The sequence below is a fragment of the Spermophilus citellus genome, assembly GCF_964194105.1.
Source record: "Spermophilus citellus genome assembly, chromosome: 4".
Taxonomy (NCBI): Eukaryota; Metazoa; Chordata; class Mammalia; order Rodentia; family Sciuridae; genus Spermophilus; species Spermophilus citellus.
In genome coordinates, this window is record NC_138185.1 from 161,929,590 (window position 1) to 161,953,423 (window position 23,834).

General features: G+C 34.1%; 1 protein-coding gene across 4 annotated transcripts in view; it reads left to right on the plus strand.

Annotated features, from left to right (window-relative positions):
- The window catches only part of GPHN (gephyrin), a 612,413-nt gene that overhangs the window by 246,975 nt on the left and 341,604 nt on the right, over nucleotides 1-23,834 (plus strand). For all 4 annotated transcript variants that reach the window (XM_081290454.1, XM_081290455.1, XM_081290456.1 and 1 more), the window contains exon 4: nucleotides 19,237-19,329. In XM_081290454.1, the coding sequence (XP_081146580.1) occupies nucleotides 19,237-19,329 (93 nt within the window). The remainder of the gene's footprint in view (nucleotides 1-19,236; nucleotides 19,330-23,834) is intronic.

Genomic DNA, 23,834 nt, shown 5'->3' on the forward strand with positions numbered 1-23,834 from the left:
CAATGATCATAGCAGCACAATTCACAATAGCTAGACTGTGGAACCAACCTAGATGCCCTTCAATAGATGAATGGAGTAAAAAACTGTGGCATTTATACACAATGGAGTATTACGTAGCACCAGAAAATGACAAAATCATGGATTTTGCAGGGAAATGGATGGCATTAAAGCAGATAATGCTAAGTGAACGTAGCCAATCCTTAAAAAATAAATGCCAAATGTCTTCTTTGATATAAGGAGAGCAACTAAGATTAGAACAGGGAAGAAGAGCACGAGGAAAAGATTAACATTAAACAGAGACGAGTGGGGTGGGAGAAAGGGAGAGAGAAGGGAAACTGTATGGAAATGGAAAGAGACCCTCATTGTTACACAAAATTACATATAAGAGTTTGTGAGGGGAAAGGGGAAAGAAAAAACAAGGGAGAGAATTAAACAACAGCAGATAGGATGGAGAGGGAAAATGAGAGGGAAGGGGAGGGGGGATAGTAGGGGATAGGAAAGGTAGCAGAATACAACAGTCATTAATATGCTATTATGTAAAAATGTGGATGTGTAACCGATGTGATTGTGCAACTTGAATCAAATGTATGGAAGATGATATGTCATGAGCTTTGTAATGTTTTGAACAACCAATTAAAAAAAAGGAAGCTTATATTCTAAATGAGCAGACCTTACCGATAGGCCATGATTCATGCCATATAGAAGAAACTCTGGTTTCATTCCGAGGATATGGGGAACAGGGTACACTTGTACATTGCTGGTCGGACTGCAAATTGGTGCAGCCAATTTGGAAAGCAGTATGGAGATTCCTTGGAAAGCTGGGAATGGAACCACCATTTGACCCAGCTATTCCCCTTCTCACCATATTAAAGGCTCTGCTCCTTAAAAGGATGGTGACATTATGTGCTTCTTAACAATTCTGAGATTGGCTAAAAACACAGGTAATGAAACCTATTATTTGGGGAATAACATAGCCTACTGCTGTCATGAAGATTAAATATTTCTAAAAAAAAAGTACTTAACATAATGCTTTACATAGTAATTTCCCAGTAAATGCAATCATATTGTGTGATTCTAATCGACTTGAGAATTGAGGAATAGAAATAAAGATTACATCAAGTTGGGTTACACAACTTTATGAAAGATAGAACCAGTCCTTGAGTCAATGAATCCAAAGGAGTACCATAGTTCGGGGAGGAAATGAGTGCTGGAGGTCTTTCAGGCACACAGTCAAGAACATACCTATTTCTGCTCTATTCATTGTAAATAATTTTGATATTTATTGGTTTGGGAGAGTATTCACATAAGTGAGAGCCCTGTTTTCTAATATGTTATTCTCAGAATAAAAATATCCCAAAGGATTGACGTAAGAATTACAATTCTTTCAAGTAATGACAATATAATGTAGCCGCAGATTTTCTCTCTATGGTATTTTCGATCATCTGGTACCATCTACCTTTAAAAAAAAAACCGAATTTAGTCTTTCTAATATGTAATGTGGAGTGGGTAATTTTCCTCTCAACAGCAGAACATTCACTAGTAAAGAGAATACTCCTTGGCTGTCTTCAAAAAGATAGCTTAAAACTACCCATCTTTCTGCCATGTTTTTGCTTCTTTGATAGGTCAATGTTCTTTTGTTTCTTTTACTGAATATTGCATATCTATATTTAAAAAATCTTGGCTAAAATTCCATCAAATTACTAAATTACTAATTTCTTGACTTAACTGTGATGAATGTCCTCTGGTATTCTTTACATATAAAGACAATTTTTATTGGTTCTTTTTAGTTATACATGAGAGTATAACTAAAAATTATAACTCAGTGATCGAGTGCCCCTGATAAAATTATACCTGCATGGAGTATATCTTATTCTCACAAGGGCCCGAGTCTTGTTGATGGTTATACATAATGATGGGATTCATTGTGGTATATTCATATATATACATAGGAAAGTTATGTCAGATGCCTTCCACTGTCTTTTGTATTCCTGTCTTTCCTTCATTCCCCTTTATCTAATCTTCTGAAGTATTATTCTTTCCCTCATTTCCCTTTATTATAGGTTAGCTCCCACATATCAGACATAACATTCACCCTTTGGTTTTTTGGGATTTGTTTATTTCACTTAGCATGACATTTATTTACATAGACATTGAAAGTCTTTTGCAACATCTTAAACATATTTTTTGAACTGCTGATGTTCTGATAGAAAGCTAAACCACACAGATGGTTTTAATATTAAAAATTGTTTGGGAATCAAACCTTTATATTCTCCATAAAATTATATATCAACGAACTAAATTCTATTTTTTAAATAGAATTAAATTCATTAAATAATATACATCCCATGACGAATTACTTGTGTAACCTGAGCCTCGAATAAAATATTCAAAGGAAAAGCTGTATTATATTTGAAAAATTTTCAGAGGTGTGTCCTTAACCTTTGAGAGACAGCATTATAACTATGACGAAAATTCTTCTTTTAATACTAATTGTATAATTTCAATATGATGATACCTTCTCACCCCAAATTTTGATGCATACAAAAGTCAATAATAAACAATATAGTTTAACCAGGTATCATTGTTCCTTAATAGTTTTGTGTGTGGGTGTGGGTACGCACATAGAAACAAGTAATTCTTTTTTTTAGTTTCTAATATGAACCCAGAATCACAGTAAACTTTTTCAAACATGTATTAGTTGTATATACTGGTCGAGTCCAATGTGGTATTTCAATACATGTATACAGCATGCATTGATCATACCCAGCTTTCCTTTATCCTCCCCTAATTATCCCCTTCTCTGTTTCTATTGACAATTATTCTACATTCAGAAATAGATGTGAAGTTTTTTTTTTTATTTTTTTTTTTTAATCTTCTACATATGAGAAAGAACACGTGGCACTTGTCCTTCTGTGTCTGGCTTTTTCTTTTTAATCAGTATGCTATCCTCTAGTTATATCCATTTTGCTGCAGATGACAAGATATCATCCTTCCTTATAGTTGAATAATATTCTATTGTGTATGTGTACCACATTTTCTTTATTCACTCGTCTAATGATGGGCATCTTGTATGATTGTATATCTAATCTATTGTGAAAAGTGTACCACAGTAAACATGGGCATATAGGTATCTCTTTGGTATGCTGGTTTCATTTGCTGTAGATACATACCCAGAAGAGGGATAGCTGGATCATATGGTACATATATTTTTAGGGTTTTTTTTATAAACCTTCATTCTGTTCCCCACAATTGTTATATTAATTTGCATTCTACATACCAAATATGACTGTTCGTTTTTCTCCTCAGTCTCACTAGCTTTTTATTTGGGTTTTTTTTTTTATATAATTCCAATTCTAACTGGGGTGAGATGTTATTTCATGATAGTTTTGATTTGTAAACTCTTTGAACGTACTTTCATATATTTGAGAATATTTTCATATATTTATTGGCCATTAATGTCAATTCATGTCATTTGCCTGTTTTTAATTGGATTGCTTGTTTGTTGTTGTTGTTGCTGCTGCTGCTGCTATTAAGGCTTTTTAGTTTCTTATGTAATCTGGACATTAATCCTTCATCAGGAGAAGAGTTGCCAAGTATTCTCCCATTCTATAGGATGTCTCTTCACTTTGCTAATTGTTTCCTTTATTTTATAGGGGATAGTTTTATATAATCTCATTTATCAAATTGTATTTTTGTTTCCTATGCTTTGAGGGTCTTATCCAAATAATCATTGCCTATACCAATGTCTTGACATATTTCCCCTATTTTCTTCTAGTAGTTTTATATTTTCAGGATGTTCAAGTAGGTCTTGTATCCATTTTGAGTTGATTTTTGTACACGCTGAAAGACAAAGGTCAAGTTTTATTCATCTGTAGATGGATAGCCAGCTTTCCCAGTACCATTTGTTGAAGAGACTGTAACTTTTCCATTATTAAGAATCATTTGTCGAAGGATCCAACATGGCGGCGGGCGAAGAGGCAGCTATTTCAGTACCCCCTCAGTGATGGGGTCAGAGAGACGCAGAGATACGCTTAGATTTTACCTGCGGAGAATCTCCTAGCAAAATTCCACTGAAGAGAGACCGGCCGGGAGTTACTAGGATTTTTGGAAGTGACAGTTTGCCCCAGTAGAGTGAATCCCCACCACAAGACACAGAGATGCAGACCCGCCAGCCACTGTCCGTCACTGGGTCGCTAGCCTCCAAGAGGCAGCTTGGCAGGAAAAGGTCTTTAGCCAAGCCTTCCTGAAATAGCGAGCCGGGAGCTGAGGCCAACTGGGGACGGACCAGTCCCACCCCTCCCTTCGGACACTCCAGCAAGGTGCCTGGGGCCCGCCATAGCAGAGAGATGAAATCACCGGAGTTCCGCCAACGGAATTCCTTCCCAGCGGAATCCACTTTAGCAGGTGTGTGACTCTCATCCCATCCAGATACAAGCAGCCAGGAAACCTCAGGGATCTCTACGGGGGTGCGTCTGTAAGGAAGCAGAGGGGATTCCTGTCCCCCAACCCCCCATATCACCAGCAGCGTCTCCCAAGGTCTTAGCCGCCAGTTTACCACAGCACTGGTGCTTAAATGGGACACGCAGTGGGGCTGCAAGTGTAACTAGATCTTTGGGGAACCGCTTCTGGTCAGGACCTGTCTGGCCAGCTGACAGGAGGAAGGCGGAGGGGCCGGAGAAGTGAAAGGGCTCTGGACTGAAAAGATTGAGAGACTCCCAGGAGCCGCCTTACAGGGTTTGCTATCCGCACCTAGAGGGCAGAACCTCGGCTCGGAGGGCACAGCTCCGCCTACTGGAAGAGAAGAAAATGGATCTCTAAGACTTCAATTTGTTTTTCTTTTCTTTTTTTTCTTCTCTCTCTGTTCTTTTCTCCCCTTTTCCTTCTTTCTTTCTTTCCCGTTTTAAGTTTTATTGTTCTTTTCATTTTCCTCTATCTATCTCTCTCTCCTTCTTTCTTTTTAAGAGCATCTTCCTTCTCGTACCCCCCAACTTTCATTCCAAGCATTACGTCTTCCATTACATGTAATTGTCTAAATGCAAATAGATGAATGTTTCGAGGCTGTCTAAAAGGCTCCTAAATACCTAGCTACTACCAACACCCTAATCCAATCGCCTGTTAGTATCCCCATTCAGTAGAGCAATCTTCTAAAGTAGCCAAAACATACTAACCCTCATAACATCATAGCACCTAACCTAAACATAAAGTCCTAAGAACAAACAACAAATCACTATATGCATATAGAACCCAGAAGCCTTTTATGAATTGAATGTATCAGCTTTAAAGTACAATAAAGCCCAACATTTCTAGGCATAATCTCCCATCACAAAGGAGAGACAACAGACATATACAAAACCAAAACAAATTTATAGGAGAAAGCAGAAACACAGCAGTCAAACAGAGCTTTAAAGTAACGTGAACAACATGAAAAAAAACAAGGGAAAAAAGGAGTACAAACAATGCAGGACAACTTAAATCTACAGGAGGGCCTAGAAGCATCAGAAACATGGACAGGGAAAGAACTCAAGGCATACCTAACTCAGATGGAACAGAATATTAGAGAAGACATGAGACAGCAAGTCCAACCAATGAAAGTATATTTTGAAAACGAATTAAACAAAGAAATTCAAACTGCAAAGAACGAGCTTTACCAGGAGATAAGAGATTTAAAAAAAAAAAAAACCAAACAGTAATCCTAGAAACGCAGGAAACCATAAAGCAAATTAAAAACTCTATTGAGAATATTACAAATAGACTAGATCAAGTAGAAGTCAGGACATCAGATAATGAAGACAAAGTTTATCAACTTGAAAAGAATACAGTCAACATAGAAAAGATGCTTAAATCTCACGAGCAATCTATCCAAGAGATATGGGATGTCATTAAAAAACCAAACTTGAGAGTCATTGGGATAGGAGGTATAGAGGTCCAAACCAAAGGAATGGACAACCTAATAAATGAAATAATCCTAGAAAACTTCCCAGATATGAAAGATGGAATGGATTGCCAAATCCTGGAAGCCTACAGGACCCCAAACATTCAAAACCGTAATAGAGCAACTCCAAGACACATAATTATGAAGATATCCAACTTACAGAACAAGGAGAGAATATTAATAGCTTTGAGAGAAAGGAGGCAGATTACATTCAGGGGTAAACCAATTAGGTTAATGGCTGATTTTTCATCACAGACTTTGAAAGCGAGAAGATCCTGGAACAACATATATCAAACGCTGAAAAAAAAATGGATTCCAACCAAGAATACTGTATCCAGCAAAATTAAGCTTCAGATTTGACAATGAAATTAAAATATTTCACGATAAACAAAAGATAAAAGAATTCGCAGCCAGAAAACCAGCCCTGCAAGGCATTTTGAGCAAAATACTACAAGAAGAGGAATTGAAAAATAGCACCCAAAACTGACAGTGGGATGTATCTCAGTAAAGGGGGAGAAAAATAACCAAAGAGGAAAAACTAGCCAAACTAAAATAAGTAAATAAATAAACATGACTGGAAGTATAAAGCATATTTCAATAGTAACCTTAAATGTTAATGACTTAAATTCACCAATCAAGAGACATAGGCTAGTAACCTGTATTAAAAAAAAACAGATCCAACAATATGCTGCCTTCAGGAGACTCACATGATAGGAAAAGACATACACAGGCTGAAGGTGAAAGGTTGGGAAAAATCATACCACTCACATGGCCCTCGGAAGCAAGCAGGAGTGGCCATACTCATATCGAATAAAATCAACTTCAAACCTAAGTTAATTAAAAGGGATAAAGAAGGACACTATATACTGTTAAAAGGAACCATCCACCAACAAGACATAACAATTATCAATATGTATGCACCAAACAATGGTGCTGCAACATTCATAAAACAAACTCTCCTTAAGTTCAAGAGTCAAATAGACCACAACAAGATAATTATGGATGACTTCAACACACCACTCTCTCCATTAGACAGATCCTCCAGACAAAAGCTGAATAAAGAAACTATAGAACTCAATAATGCAATCAATAACCTAGACTTAACCGACATATATAGAATATATCAACCATCATCATGTGGATACACATTCTTCTCAGCAGCACATAGATCCTACTCAAAGATAGACCATATATTATGCCATAGGGCAACTCTCAGTAAATATATAGGTGTGGAGATAATACCATGCACCATATCTGATCATAATGGAATGAAACTGGAAATCAATGATAAAAGAAGGAAGGAAAAATCCTGCATCACCTGGAAAATGAACAATATGTTACTTAATGATCAATGGGTTACAGAAGACTTAAAGGAGGAAATAAAAAATTCTTAGAGGTAAACGACAATACAGACACAACATACTGGAATCTGTGGGACACAATGAAAGCAGTTTTAAGAGGGAAATTCATTTCCTGCAGTTCACTCCTCAAAAAAAGAAAAAATCAACAAATAAATGAACTCACACTACATCTTAAAACCCTAGAAAAGGAAGAGCAAAACAACAGCAAATGTAGTAGAAGACAAGAAATAATTAAAATCAGAGCGGAAATCAACAAAATTGAAACAAAAAAAAACTATTGAAAAAATGATAAAACTAAAAGTTGGTTCTTTGAAAAAATAAATAAGATCGATAGACCCTTAGCCATGCTAACGAAGAGAAGAAGAGAGAGAACTCTAATTACTAACATACAGGATGAAAAAGGCAATATCACAACAGACACTACAGAAATACAGAAGATAATTAGAGAGTATTTTGAAACCCTATATTCCAATAAAATAGAAGATAGTGAAGATACCGATAAATTTCTTAAGTCATATGATCTGCCCAGATTGAGTCAGGCAGACACACACAATTTAAGCAGACCAATAACAAAGGAAGAAATAGAAGAAGCCATCATTAGACTACCAACCAAGAAAAGCCCTGGACCGGATGGGTATACAGCGGAGTTTTACAAAACCTTCAAAGAAGAATTAATACCAATACTTTTCAAACTATTTCAAGAAATGGAAAAAGAAGGAGCTCTTCAAATTCATTCTATGAGGCCAACATCACCCTGATCCCGAAACCAGACAAAGATACTTCAAAGAAAGAAAACTACAGACCAATATCTCTAATGAACTTGGATGCAAATATTCTCAATAAAATCCTGGTGAATCAAATACAAAAGCATATCAAAAAAATTGTGCACCCTGATCAAGTAGGATTCATCCCTGGGATGCAAGGCTGGTTCAATATAAGGAAATCAATAAATGTTATTTACCACATCAATAGACTTAAAGATAAGAACCATATGATCATCTCCATAGATGCAGAAAAAGCATTCGACAAAGTACAGCATCCCTTTATGTTCAAAACACTAGAAAAACTAGGGATAACAGGAACTTACCTCAACATTGTAAAAGCTATATATGCTAAGCCTCAGGCTAACATCATTCTAAATGGAGAAAAACTGAAGGCATTCCCTCTAAAATCTGGAACAAGACAGGGATGCCCTCTCTCACCACTTCTATTCAATTTAGTTCTTGAAATACTAGCCAGAGCAATTAGACAGACAAAAGAATTTAAAGGCATAAAAATAGGAAAAGAAGAACTTAAATTATCAGTATTTGCTGATGATATGATAATATATCTAACAGACCCAAAGGGTCTACAAAAAACTGCTAGAGTTAATAAGTGAATTCAGCAAAGTGGCAGGATATAAAATCAACACACATAAATCGAAGGCATTCCTGTATATCAGCAACAAAACTTCTGAAATGGAAATGAGGAAAAACACCCCATTCACAATATCCTCAAAAAAAAATAAAATACTTGGGAATCAACCTAACAAAAGAGGTGAAAGATTTATACAATAAAACTACAGAACCCTAAAGAGAGAGATAGAAGAAGATCTTAGAAGATGGAAAAATGTACCCTGTTCATGGATAGGCAGAACTAACATCAACAAAATGGCGATATTACCCTAAGTTCTCTACAGGTTTAATGTGATGCCAATCAAAAAGCCAATGGCATTTCTTATAGAAATAGATAAAGCAATCATGAAATTAATATGGAAAAACAAAAGACTCAGAATAGCAAAAGCAATTCTACGCAGGAAGTGTGAATCTGGAGGTATAGCGATACCAATTTTCAAACTGTACTACAGAGCAATAGTAACAAAAACAGCATGGTACTTGTACCAAAACAGGCAGGTGGGCCAGTGGTACAGAATAGAGGACATAGAGACCAATCCACAAAATTACAACTTTCTTATATTTGATAAAGGGGCTAAAAGCATGCAGTGGAGGAACGATAGCATCTTCAACAAATGGTGCTGGAAAAACTGGAAATCCATATGCAACAAAATGAAGCTGAACCCCTTTCTCTCACTATGCACAAAAGTTAACTCAAAATGGATCAAAGAATTTGATATCAAATCAGGACTCTGCCCCTGATAGAATCAAAAGTTGGCTCCGATCTACATATTGTGGGGTCGGGCTCCAAATTCCTTAATAGGACGCCCATAGCCTAAGAGTTAATAATAAGAATCAACAAATGGGACTTACTTTAACTAAAAAGTTTTTTTCTCAGCAAGAGAAACAATAAGAGAAGTAAATATGGAGCCAACATCCTGGGAACAAATCTTCACTCCTCACACTTCAGATGGAGCCCTAATTTTCAGAATATACAAAGAACTCAAAAAATTAAACAATAATATAACAAATAACCCAATCAACAAATGGGCCAAGGACCTGAACAGACACTTCTCAGAGGAGGACATACATTCAATCAATAAGTATATGAAAAAGTGCTCACCATCTCTAGCAGTCAGAGAAATGCAAATCAAAACCACCCTAAGATACCATCTTACTCCAGTAAGATTGGCATCCATTATGGAGTCAAACAATAATAAGTGCTGGCGAGGATATGGGGAAAAGGTTACACTTGTACATTGCTGGTGGGACTGCAAATTGGTGCGGCCAATATGGAAAGCAGTATGGAGATTCCTGGGAAAGCTGGGAATGGAACCACCATTTGACCCAGCTATCACCCTTCTAGGACTATTCCCTGAGGACCTTAAAAGAGCATACTATAGGGATACTGCTACATCAATGATCATAGCAGCACAATTCACGATAGCTAGACTGTGGAACCTAGATGCCCTTCAATAGATGAATGGAAAAAAAAATGTGGCATTTATACACAATGGAGTATTACGGAAAATCATGGAATTTGCAGGGAAATGGAATGCCTTAGAGCAGATTATGCTAAGTGAAGCTAGCCAATCCTTAAAAAACAAATGGCAAATGTCTTCTTTTATTTAAGGAGAGCAACTAAGAACTGAGCCGGGAGGAAAAGCATGAGGAAAAGATTAACATTAAACAGAGATGAGTGGTGGGAGGGAAAGGGAGAGAGAAGGGAAATTTCATTGAAACGGAAATCACATATAAGAGGTTGTGAGTGGAAAGTGGGGGGAAAGGGAGAGAACTGAACAACCACAGATGAGGTAGAGAGGGAAGATCATAGGGGAGAGGAGGGTGGATAGTAGGGGATAGGAAAGGCAGCAGAATACAACAGTCACTAATATGGCATTATGTAAAAATGTGAATGTCTAACTGATGTGATTCTGCAATTTGTATTGGGGGTAAAAATGGGAGTTCATAACTCACTTGAATCAAGTGTATGAAAGATGATATGTCATGAGCTTTGTAATGTTTTGAACAACCAATAAAAAAAAGAAAAAAAATGAATCATTTGGTTATAAACACACAGATTAATTTTGGGGATCTCCATACTATTTTATTGGTCTGTGAATTTGTTTTTATGCCAGTACCATGTTGTTTTGGTTGTATGGGTAATTGGACATGTGGTTGGTCAGCAATATAGGTGACAACTTACTGTTTATTATTGGCATCTGAAATAGGAGGCTGTCTCATGAAACTAACCCATTACCTCTGGGACCTGATATTATCTCCAGGTAGATAAAGTGAAAATTGAATTAAATTATTGGGCATCTAGATTATGTTTGCTGGGAAATTGTTTAGTGTATTGGGAAATAGCATCACATTTACAGTGTCACAAATTTTATATTTAGTTCTATATGAAGGTAGGAAAAATAGTTTGGTTTCACCTCTTATAAACATTAAAATCATATTACACAAATTACATGCTAAAAATAAGCATCATGAAGGATAGTCAAGGGCATTAGGGAAGACTTTCCTAAATGAAATTTAACCTTAGTGGGTTTAGGCAGGCTGTTTAGGGGATAGGGATGAAAGTGAGAGGAAAATAGGAGAGTTCAATGCTAGAAAAAAATTTTGTAATAGAAGATAGAGGTATGAATAGGATTTTGGAAGGAAAGTTTTAAAGACCACTTTCAGTATTTTGATCTTTATTTTGAACATACTGGGGAAGTTATTAATGGATACTGGGCAAGGAAGAGACATTATTAGATATTTGACAATTCTCAATCTATTGTCATACACTCAAAGTTCACATATCATATTCTTAGTGTCTATAGCAATGGCAGTAGTAATTGTTGGTCTTTCTTACTACTGTACAAGTGATGTAATGTTAAGATTTTAGAGGATTGATATTCAAGATGGCATATTAGAGGAAGGCTGTATTTCCAATTTACCATGGCTTGGGATTCAAGCAGTAGAAATACTTCTTCTCAGCAAGGTGGGTGAAAGAGGAAATTCACTGAAATTTAATATCAGTCAGAGTCTCTTAGAGACTCAAATTTGGGTGCATTTAACAAAGAACAAGAAAGATTACAATTGGAGCCAAGTTGGTGTCAGCAGCAACAGTGGTCAGAGGGGATGGATAACATTCAGAAATACAAAGACTAATTTGGGAAGAAAAAACCCGTGGATCAGAAAATCAGCATGAACTTAACTGATGCAGAGGCTACACAGCAAAATGATGTTTGAAAAATACTATGTACTTTTTAACTGGCCAGTGGAAAGAGCTGAGGTCGGAAATACCTTGAGGAGGCCATGCTGCAGGTTGTGGCTGCAGGAGCTTGGGAGATCACAGTGAACACTGTCATACTGTCTGGGCAAATACCTACCAGGTGGCCTAGGTTGTACCTATAAGTACATAAGTGAAGCAAGCACAGGAAAAATTATATCCAGGGGGATTCAGGTCAGAAAAATTAAGTATAGTAGCTCAAATGACCAGCTGAAGAGGGTTTGCAAACTGAATAGGTGGGTGTGACTATACTAAGGAACTAAGCCTGGGAAGGCCATATTCATGGACTGCAGAGTGTATAAAGAGTTGGCCCCTCCGCCCCAGAGTAGAATTCTTGGGATACTTCTGAGATCTAGACTTCTAGCAGAGATCATCATTAGGCTGACCCTAGGTTTACATTGAGCTAACCTCTGCAGAGCAGATACCACCAAAAAAACCTTGCAGGCCTGATTTGATCTAAGCCACAGCTGCTAGAACTACCCTCACAGAACTCTGCAGTAGCCCCACTCTGGGAGAGCACCCATCTGGTCTGTTCACAACCAACAGTACTTCCCATTCCATCCTACCTTATGCCTGTGAAAAGGGAAGCTGAAAGTTATTTCAACCAGCTTCAGTTTTAGGCCACTCCAGCTGGCAGCTCAGTGAGCAACACAAAAAGAGAAAGGAATTGACAAACCCAAGGCCCCCAGTCCCCTTTTCTCTCAGAACATAACCCAGGAAGAAACAGAAAAAAGAATAGTCAAGCACAGGCAGTGACCATCCATCCTCATTGATTCTTTTTACCTTCTCAGTGTACACTGTTATTCTTCATTAATAATGCCCTTCATCCTGTTTCTTTTGGTGTTCTGGCTGTCCTGATTTGTTCATGGATATATGTGTATACACATATATACACATACATATATTTGTTTCTTCATTTTTCCTTACCTTTTTACAAAAGTCATTTTTCCCTGTCTTGACTTCTGAGAGTTAGAGTTCTTGGTTATTTCATCTTCCACTTTTTGTTATTGTTGTTGTTGATGATGATGTTTCTCTTTCTCTCATTTTATTCTTGTTGTTTCTTCTTGTTTCTTCTCCTGATAACATCCAAATTCTCTTGTTCCTTGTTTTTCTCTTTGTTAATTCTATTTCTTCTCCTTCTTTATTTGCTTGCTAAATCTCTTCTGCATTCTACTTACATTTTAAATGTTCTAAACTTTCTTCTACCTTTCCATCACATTGTCTTTTCTCTTAAGGAACTGTGTTTTTAATCATTGTTTAATACTACTAGGTTTATGTAACTCTTGCGTGCATCATTCATGTTGTTGTATTAGCACTATGTGTGATATAGTTGATATCTGCTGTTTACTTTAATACCAGATCTAATTCACATTTATTGTTTTTGCCGCTGGCAATTGCTGACCCCAACATTTCTGTTTTTGTGGTAATTAGTGTTGTAGAAGTCATAGTCAGCATTGGGTATTTATTTTAATGCTCTATATTGTTCACTTCAGTTGTTGTTATTGTTTGTCTCTCCCTTTTCTGTGAGGTACTGGAAATCTACAGGGACACTAGAAGTTCACAGCATTGAGACTCTGCTGCTGAACTAAACCTAGCTGAAAGACAATGTACCTTGCTCCACATGCAAATTAACCACACTCAGCTATATTTTAATACACAGAATGGAAGAGACAGAAACCCCAACCTAATGACCAGGCCCAAAGTAGGAAGAGCTAGAAGGCCCTCACCTCTCCAAAACATATTATAAATAAAATGCCTCAAGAGAAAAACATCAGGTCACGTTTAGAGGCAAGTCCAGGGATCAAATTAAATGTTAGATATAAATAAAAATGGCAGGAATTAATAGAAATCTCTCTACAGTAATACTGAAGGAAATTGGTTTCAACTCTACAGTTAAAAGACATGAGTACATTAGTGGCAGAATGCATTAAAATAAAAGACCTAACTATATGTTGTTTGCAAGAGGCTGATCTTAGGCAAAGGTAGCCACAGACTGAAAGTAAAAGGATAGAAATTTTTATGCTATGCAAATTGAGCCCCAAAATAAGTAGGAGTAACTACTCTCATATTTGAGAAAGCAAATTTCAACCCAGGATTTAAAGAGATGAAGAAGGTCACTTCATACTGGTAAAGAGAACAATCCAGCAAGAAAATATAATGATAGTAAATATTTATGCCCCAAACACTGGTACACCTAATTACATAAAACAGACACTACCTAAATTAAAAACTCAGACCCTATTACAACATTAATGTGATTTCAGATTACCTCGAGGGCTGATAGGTTATCCAGACATAAATTCAGTAGACCCTTTGAACCTGAAAATGTTATAAATCAAATGAACTTAATAGATTTCTATGGAATATTTTATCCAACAACAGCCAAATACATTTTCTTCTTAGCAGCCTGTGGAACCCTCTCCAAAATAAACCATATCTTAGGCAACAAAGCAACTCTTAGCAAATAATATATAAATATATATAAAATAATAATAATAATGTATAAATATCTAATTTCTTGCCTGTTATTGGATAATAATGGAATGAAATTAGAAATTAACAAAAACTCTACAGACCTATAATGTTTTGGAAAGTCTAGACCAGTTGCAAGGTTGTGGAAATAAACCCTAACTCTTGACAGGAGGATTTACTAAGAATATATGGCCATTATAATATATATAATAATAATACATATATTGCATATATTAATAATAATAAATAATAATGCTATTTATGCAATATATATTATATAGTATTATTATACATAGTATTATATATACATATTTTTATATAGGTAGTATTACTGTATCTTAAAAAATATAGAGAAAATTATGTTATTTTAAAAAATATGTGTAGTATTATTATCAAATATATATAATATACTTTTAGTTATTGAATACAAAATTTATTTCTGAACTTGCTAAAATAAGAAGGAAAGGAAAATTAAATGCACTATCAGGATGAATGACAAATACCAGTAAATTCAGTGTATAAAATGTATTTTAATTATACATGAAAATTACAAAGAATTCAAACAATGCCAAAAGAGTAAAACTAAAATGTATTCCACATGTAATTAGCCAGAAGTAGCCATTGTTAACCTTTAAGTTGTAAAACATTCGAACATTTTCTATGACTGTAATGTAGATAGAATAGATGAATGTTAACATAGGTGAAAGACATAATTATATGTATTACTTTGGGATAATTCTATAAATCTAATACAACCCAGCATTTTATTTATGTTTTTTTAACGAAACTGAATGAAAGTACATTGACTTTGAAATAACTGTTTTATATTGTAAGACATATTATGCACTAAATGAACTTCCTCTAAATGTAAAAAACAAAATTAGAAACATTAAGAGGTTTCAACAATGTTTACTATCTTTTTATCTTTCAAACCTTATAGAATTGGTTGTTATGAAAAATAACAACGTAAACAGTGTTACATCTCTTTGCACCTTCCTTCTCCTTACCTTTAAGTCTCTGTTCATTATAGGATTTTCAGACTGATATAACAATAGCCAGGCCTCCTACTAGAGTTTAATTTCAAAACCATTGCAGTGATGTAGATGAAAAGCTTAAAAGTCTGAAACTTACACAGGGAAAAACAGGGAACCAAGAAACCACAGACAATCTTTGTTGGAATACTCTACTCTTCCTCCCCGAAATGTTACTAAATGTCCCTTACTATAGTTTTTCTTCTTAGAATTTGGTTTATGATTATATGGGGAGTGTCATCAAATTTCAGATTAGTTCCTCAGTTCAGTGTGTATTTGTTTGTGAAACTTTATCTTGATCCCAATCAGGCAGTCTCTTGTTATATCTATTTCTGATAGCACTTGCTTACTAGACAAAACAGATAAGGGGCATATTTTAGTTTGCATTTCTCTATATTTGGAGTATTAGTGAGAATTTTGAGGCATTTGCTAATCTTTTTTTTTTTTTTTTTTTTTGTACTGTGGGTTGAACCCAGGCACATTTAACTACTGAGTCAAGTCCCTAGCCCTTTTTTTATATTTTATTTGGAGACAGGGTCTCCCTGAGTTGCTTAGGGCCACACTAAATTGCTGAGTCTCGCTTTGAACTTGCTATCCTTCTACCTTAGCATCCCTAGCCACTGGGATTACAGGCTTGTGCCACCATGCCCAGCACTAATCCACTTTTATGACTTTTTTGGGGTCCAGAGGAGTATTAAAAGCCCCCAGTGCTGCTTTAAAAAGTTTCTGTTTCTGTCCGTGATCACCTAACTTTAGAGATATATGATATGAAGCTAGATATTTTTCTCACATGGTTGTTGCTACTGGAGATTTTCTGGTTTTACCCTTTTTTGTTCATTTTGTTATCTGATGGGTAAAGGAGGAAGTCTGTAAATACATCTTTATTCTCCACTAACCTATAAACCTAAGGCAGTAAGTTTTTAAAGAAATGCTTTCCACATAATGGAGAATTCATCATTCAGATCAATAATGTCCTCAATTCCAGTTTAGAAAGAGAAGTAGAAAATTTTTTTATAAAACTGTTTTATGCAAAACTCCTCAGTAACATCCTACCTAGTAGAGATGTCCAAACATTAAGGTTTATCTAAGCATGAAAGAGATCTTAAGGTAAGGAGTTAAATATGATAAGATAAATTGATTTCTGACTAAGCCATGGTAAATTACTAAGATAAATTAAAGAAGATTAATTGCTAAGAAAAATAACTAGCTAAGATAAATTGCTTTCTTAATGTAGTATAAAAAATAAGACTCAGAATATCTAGAGTAGTACATGGTTAGAAAGCATACTTAACCTAGTATTTTGTATATGTACATATATGTATATATCAACTTAAGGAATCTTTCTAAAAATGTAGCAGATTCTGATTTCAGTAGATCTTGGATAAGGCTCCCAATTCTTTATTCCTAACTAGCTCCCAGGTGGTAGTAATATTGTCCACATTCAGATTACACTGTTACTAACAAAGTTCTCAAAAACTACATACTCAGAACTCCTGTACTTGAATGAAAACATGAGGCAAGGGTTGGCCTAATTATGTTTGCAATCCTATTACTTAGTGATGTGCCTTAAATAAATGTCCACCCAGAAATATTTTCTTATTAAATAAATAAATTATATACAACCAGAGATATGAAAAATTGCGTTCTATGTGTAATAAGAATTGTAATGCATTCCGCTGTTTTATATATTTTTTTTAAATTAATTAATCATTAAGTACATGGCACTAGGTGCATGGAATACTGGTATTTTATATTAGTAGATGAAGAAAAAGACTACTTCTGTTTTAGAACCCAACTAATTAGGACAATAATAAGATTACTATTTCATCTCAAAAGTCTAAAAGCATAATTAAAATTTTGTTCAGATGCAAAATTACTGTAATCACACAGCCACTTTGGACAATAAAATATTAATTCCCATATACTTAAATCCTCACTTGAGCTTACAATATCAATATTATTTAAGTGAAATAAATCTACACATTGTTACTTGTTATTCATTCTGGAAATAGAAATGAGTAATATTTCTGTGGTGCAACTGATTTAAAACAGTTTGACATCTTGGTAGGACTACCCAATTGAGTTTGTTGTGAAATACACCCTCAGATATCTATATAGATTGTCTCTTTGGACTAGTAGTTCTCAGTTATTTGGCTGCACTTTAGAATTACCTTAGAATTATTTTGGTTGGTTGGTTTGTTTTTTAATCTTAGTACTCTGAGACTGTAGGGATAGCTAATTGTAGAGCACAGACTTATCATGCACAAGCCTCTGGGTTCAATTCCTAGCACGGAAAAGAAAAATTCCAATGCTAACTCAAGCTTTACCCCTGAGGTAGAAGCCAAGTATTTTTTAGGCTTCATAGACATTTCAGTGTGCAATCAAGTTTGAACATCATTACGTGACCATTAGCTTTCTGAGATCAGGATTAGTTTTTACATTTATTTTATGACTGTTAATACTGTTAAATGAATAGCCAAAAATATAGGATGGATTTATCATAATTAGCATAGATAGAAAAAGTCAGCAGGCACATATCCTACTTCCACTTCTGTACAAACTACGTGTATAACTTCGAGTACATTATTTAACTACTTTGTACTTCAGTTTTCCCATCCAGAAAATAGAAAGGCAAATCTAATAAGATCCCTAGTAGCTCCAAAATTTTATGCTATATAAACCTAACCTCTGGGGCTGGGGTTGTGGCTCAGCAGTAGAGTGTTCGCCTACCATGTGCAAGGCCCTGGGTTCCATCCTCAGAACCATAAATAAATAAATAAATAAAGGAATTGTGTCCAACTACAACTAAAAACTAAATATAAAAAAATAAAAATAAACCTAACCTCTACAAGTATCATAGTATTAATGTGACAAAAAGAACCTTAAGCAGTCATTTATTTCACTCCTTGAGTTTAAGAAATACATATAAAATTAATACTGAAAAATGTAAAAGTCTAAAACATGAAATTGAGCATAAGATATTGACTCAATAATAGGAAAACATTAATTGAGAGTCTAACAGTTCTCATTTGAATTCTACTCTTCCTCCTTCTAGTTTGTGAGCTTGTGAGCAAGTGTTTTTAATCTCTCTAAATCTATTAATTAAAAATGAATGAGTCTGTTTCAATATATATAAAATTAAATTTATGAAATATTCAGCTTGTAGGATTGATACATTTATTAAGAAATCAGATCATATCATTAACACACAGATACTGGGCAATTTGATTTAATTTGAGTATATATTATATGGTTGAAAAGAACTTCACATATTTTGTTAAAGTACATATAAACAGTAGTTATAAATTCTTAAAGTTTATAACTTTAAGGTATTTCTTGTGTTTCACTTGCTTTCAACAATTTGATGTTTATATCCTCATTTTTAATATTTAATAAATATCCAAAACTGCAGTGTTTTTGATCTGGAGTGAGCCTTTTCCATGAATTGCCTTCAATTTTTTCTCATTCATTGTTAAAAAGAATCTATATCGGGCTGGGGATGTGGCTCAAGCGGTAGCACGCTCGCCTGGCATGCGTGCGGCCCGGGTTCGATCCTCAGCACCACATACCAACAAAAGATGTTGTGTCCGCCGAGAAGTATAAAATAAATATTAAAAATTCTCTCTCTCTCTCTCCTCTCTCACTCTCTCTTTAAAAAAAAAAGAATCTATATCCTCACTATATAGGAAGTATATGTTTACTATATATGAAGTATTTGTGGACTTGGATGTTTTGAGCAAGTAAAGCAAGTCTTTCTGAATGTGACAATAGTGTTGCTTTCTTTTAGGAAACTCTGATAGACTGGTGTGATGAAAAGGAACTTAATTTAATATTAACAACTGGAGGAACAGGGTTTGCACCACGAGACGTCACTCCAGAGGTGAGATAGTACATGTCTTTTTCATTTTCAAGGAGTAATCATGTTATCTTCCATCCTTTTTACTATTTTTTTATATTATTTTTATAATTTTGCTAAGTAAAAGAAATGACTTATAAGAACACAAAAATGTGGCTACAGAAGAATTATGAAAAATGTTTCTTGAGTTTTTATTTTGGACTTAAACTAGAGATGATAGAATCTGAAGAAAACTGAACAGTTCTAAAAGTTAATCATTCATTTGATTGGTGGTCTGCAAGTTCAGCATTACCAAAGAAAATTTAAAAAAAAAATTCTGTTAGCATGGCATCTGATCCAATTCAAAATTGGATCTTATTCATTTGTCTCAAAGTATAATAGGATAACTTTAATATAATATTTACACCAATATTACAGTATTATTGATGAAAAAGGGTCACCTTTTTAAATGTAAACTACATTTAAATGCAGACTTTAATTTGACAAAGCAAAATTGCTAGGCTTCATGATACAAGAATTGTCTTCAACCTTTGCACAGGAAGAGAAATTAGGAAAATAGTAAAGAGTAAGCAGTGTCCACTAATATAAAAGGAAAAAAGGTCTTTATTTTCCTTTAATGAAGCCATAAATTTCAGGTGAATATTTGAAATCATGTGGAAACTTACATTACGCATTACCCTTTCAGAAAAGTGTTTCCTGGCTAAGTTTCTACTAAATGTTAATTAAGTCCTATGTTCAAATCAGTACACTATTGTATATACTGCCTTATTAACAGCAAGATATTTTTCTTTGCATTTATTAAATAATTACTGCCCTCCTTATGCTGATACAGTGGTTTTCAAACATTAACTAAGCATGAAAATCTACCAGATGACTTTTTAAAACAGATTTCTGGACCCCACCTCTAGAGTTTTTGATTCAGTGAAACTGTAGTATATCCCAAGATAGATGTTGATTCACAGAGTATACTTCTAAACTTTGAGAACCACTACTCTAATATATGAAAAGCAATTTTCTAAGACAAGTGGTAAAATATTTTCTGTTTTTCTGTATAAATATTATAAATTTATTACTATAATTATGATTATAAATAAGATAGATTTGCTTTTAAAGCAATCACAAGAGTTGTACTAGGAGATTGTTAATTTCAACTGTACAACAGGAAATTCACTTTTTCACATTTATTAAGTTTCTGGATCCTAATGGGAAATGGTCCTTTGGTCAGTTTTTACAGTTCGTTTATATTGTGAGACTAACTAAAAAAGTACAACTGGGCAGGAAACCATCTTCTACAGAGGTTTTGTGTGTGTGTGCGTGTGTTCGGTTTGGTTTGATTTGATTTGGTTTGGTTTGGTTTATAAGAAAGTTGACTATATATATAAAGGCATTCATTTTTGTAATTTGGGTATTCAGTTTTTGAGGTCTGTGACCTTGAGTTTGTATGGTGGTTTGATATTCTCATACTACTACTTACCTTTATATTTAAAAAGTTTTAAAAATTACCACAGGTTTCATTTATAAACAAATAGCATTATTTTTAATTGTAAGGATATAATTTACATCACAAGTATCTGGTGTCCTGTGAACTTCAAGTTAATACCAAAATCCTAAGCTGAAAATCCAAATCTTTGAATTCTGGTTCTGTTACTGACTAATAAAGGTGATCACAGATAGGTTGATTTTATTCACACTAATGATAACAAACGTGGAATTTTTTTTCACACCAGCCACTTCAACTCTTCAGACAACAAATGTTCTTTGATGTATTTGAATTCAATTCTGACACTGCCTACCACCTACCTGGAGTTATAGTCAGACTCCATATTTTTAAAGGCTCTGTACCACAGGCTGGCTTCATTTGACAGGCTAGTCTCTAGTATTGGGTCTCCAGGTTACCCACACTTCTGTCCTACTTTACTACAAGGTCTATGGATTTCCCTTAGTCTCCCCCTATCAGTTTTTATAATTAGCTGGAATGGCTCACAAAACTATGGAAAATAATTTCTGTTTCCAGTTTATTATAGGGTTACACCTGAGGAACAGTCAGTTGGAAAAGATTCATAGGGCAAGGAGGGAGAATTAGTGAAGTCCCATGCCCTCTTCAGTCACAGTACTTTCTAGCACCTGGAGGTGTTCACCAATTCATGAGCTCTGTATATCTTATTGTTTAAGAGTTTTAGAAAGCTCAATCCAGCCCCACCCCCTAAGTGAGTGAAATTGAAAGGTCCAACTTTCTTATTACTTGGTATTTCATATGATCAGCAACATCCTGAGGCTATCTACACACACACACACACACACACACACACACACACACACACGAACATATATATGAACAAAAGCCATATTTTTGTGTTATACTATACTAGTTATTTAACCACTCTGTGCCGTAGTTTCCTTAAAATCAGGAAAATAAAAGTACCTACTTACCAAGGTGACTGTGAGCATACAGTGAGAACTATTCCTGGCATTTTATGTAAGAATTAACTTATAAGGTTTGAATATTTTTTGTTAATTATTCTGTAACTGCCAAATTTGTTAGTTGTTTCTTTTTTATAACTATAAAAGACAAATATAGTCATAAATTCAAAGCATGTCGATAAAATCTTTGCTATCTTGTTAGTTTATTTCTTAATTTTCATAGAGTTAAGTTTCAAAATTGATCTTTCCCATTTACATATTAATCTTGAATTTCTGCTGTTCTAGTATCTGTTTATTTTTCCTTTTTTTGATGGGCATTACAATTAGTTTACAAGTAATTAGTAATTACTTGAATATCATAGAGATATTCTCATCCTTAATGCTTTGGGTAAAGTAATATTATAATTTTTTAAATATTGCACTTAAAATATACATAAATTTGTCTTCTTAACTGTATTTGAGTAGGGTTAATTTATCTGATTGGTAATAACTTGATTCTGTTAAAGGTTTACTTCACCTTGTATTTTACATATATAAATTCATGAGGTAGGAATACATGTGATAGGAATATGTCAAAATGAATCCCACTATTGTGTTATAATTATAATGCACTAATATTTAAAACTAATTAAAAATAAACAAAAGCAATAAAGAACCAACAAAATAATTCTGATTTCTCATTTTCTTTATACCCTTAAGTAGGTAACAGTCTTATAATATTTATAATATAATCAAATACAAATTTAGAAATATTATTCTGGACATGAATTACCTAGTTGTCTTTAATGTGTCTGTCTTTGATAGTTGTGCCTAAAAGAAAAGAAACTGTTTCTAAATATATTTACCTGTAAATATTTTCAAATAAAGTTAGAAGTTACTGACTTTTAAGTTATTGACTTATTAATTTGACAAAGTTAAAGTAATGTAAAATGTCTCCGTTAAATAAATACTAATATTTTACAGTCAATAACTAGTTTGATCTATAAACACATATGACAATTGTGGATGTTTGTGTTGTTAAAGGAGAAAATGAACATGGGAAATGATAAAGTGAATGAAACAAAACTACCTCAAGGAGCAGGGGCTGTAGCTCAGAGACAGAGAGCTTACCTAGCATTTGAGGCACTGGGTTTGATCATTAGCACCACGTAAAAATGAAACAAATAAAATAAAGGCATGCTGTCCATCTACAACTACAAAAAAAAAAAAAACCTCAAGTGTCTCTCAGTGAATATGAACTCTAAAGGATATCAATTTTTTTTATCAAGTTAGAATTGTTCCCACATCTAGTAAAAAGTAATAGCAAGTTTAGCAAAGTTTATCTTTTTTCCATGTTTTAGGAATAAGGTTATCAGAATTAGTTTCCCTAAATGATGGATTTGTTTATATTTTTAGACCTTTTTTTCATACAATATGGTTCACTCAATATATACATGCCTAAATTTCAGATGCTGTCAAAACTTATGTTTGATAACATAACCACATGCCTTAACTTTTTAGTTTTATTTTAATAAGAAAAGTTTTATTTTCAAAAATATATTACACTATATTCTTGAAATATAATATATATTTTTATAAGTTATTGACTTATAAAACAGTGAAAGCTAGAAAATTCATTGTCACTGATGAAGTGCTGTTAATTGTAAAATTCAGTAAAACTCATTGCTATACAGATTGTTTCTATCACTTAAAAGCAATGTGTGTCTAACAAATGTACTATCATGTGAAGAATCTTATTCTTAAAAAAAAAAAATAGAAGTTTAGGACTGGTGTTGTGGCTCAGTGGTAGAGCATTTGCCTAGCATGCTTGAGGCACTACTGGGTTCATTCCCTGGTACCACATAAAAATAAAAGTATTGTCTCCATCTACAATTAAATTTTTTTTTAAAAAAATGGAAGTTTAGTTATAGTTTTATAAATCTTGATTAGAAAATTAAGATACATATGAAGTGTATATGTAATTATTAAAAAGTATTTGATAATATTCATATTAAATTCAAAATATTAAATTGTTTAATATTTACATGATAAAAAATAACTTTCAACACTTAAGAGTATTTGGGTATAGCAGAATTAAGGATTATATACTAATATATTATTATCATCAT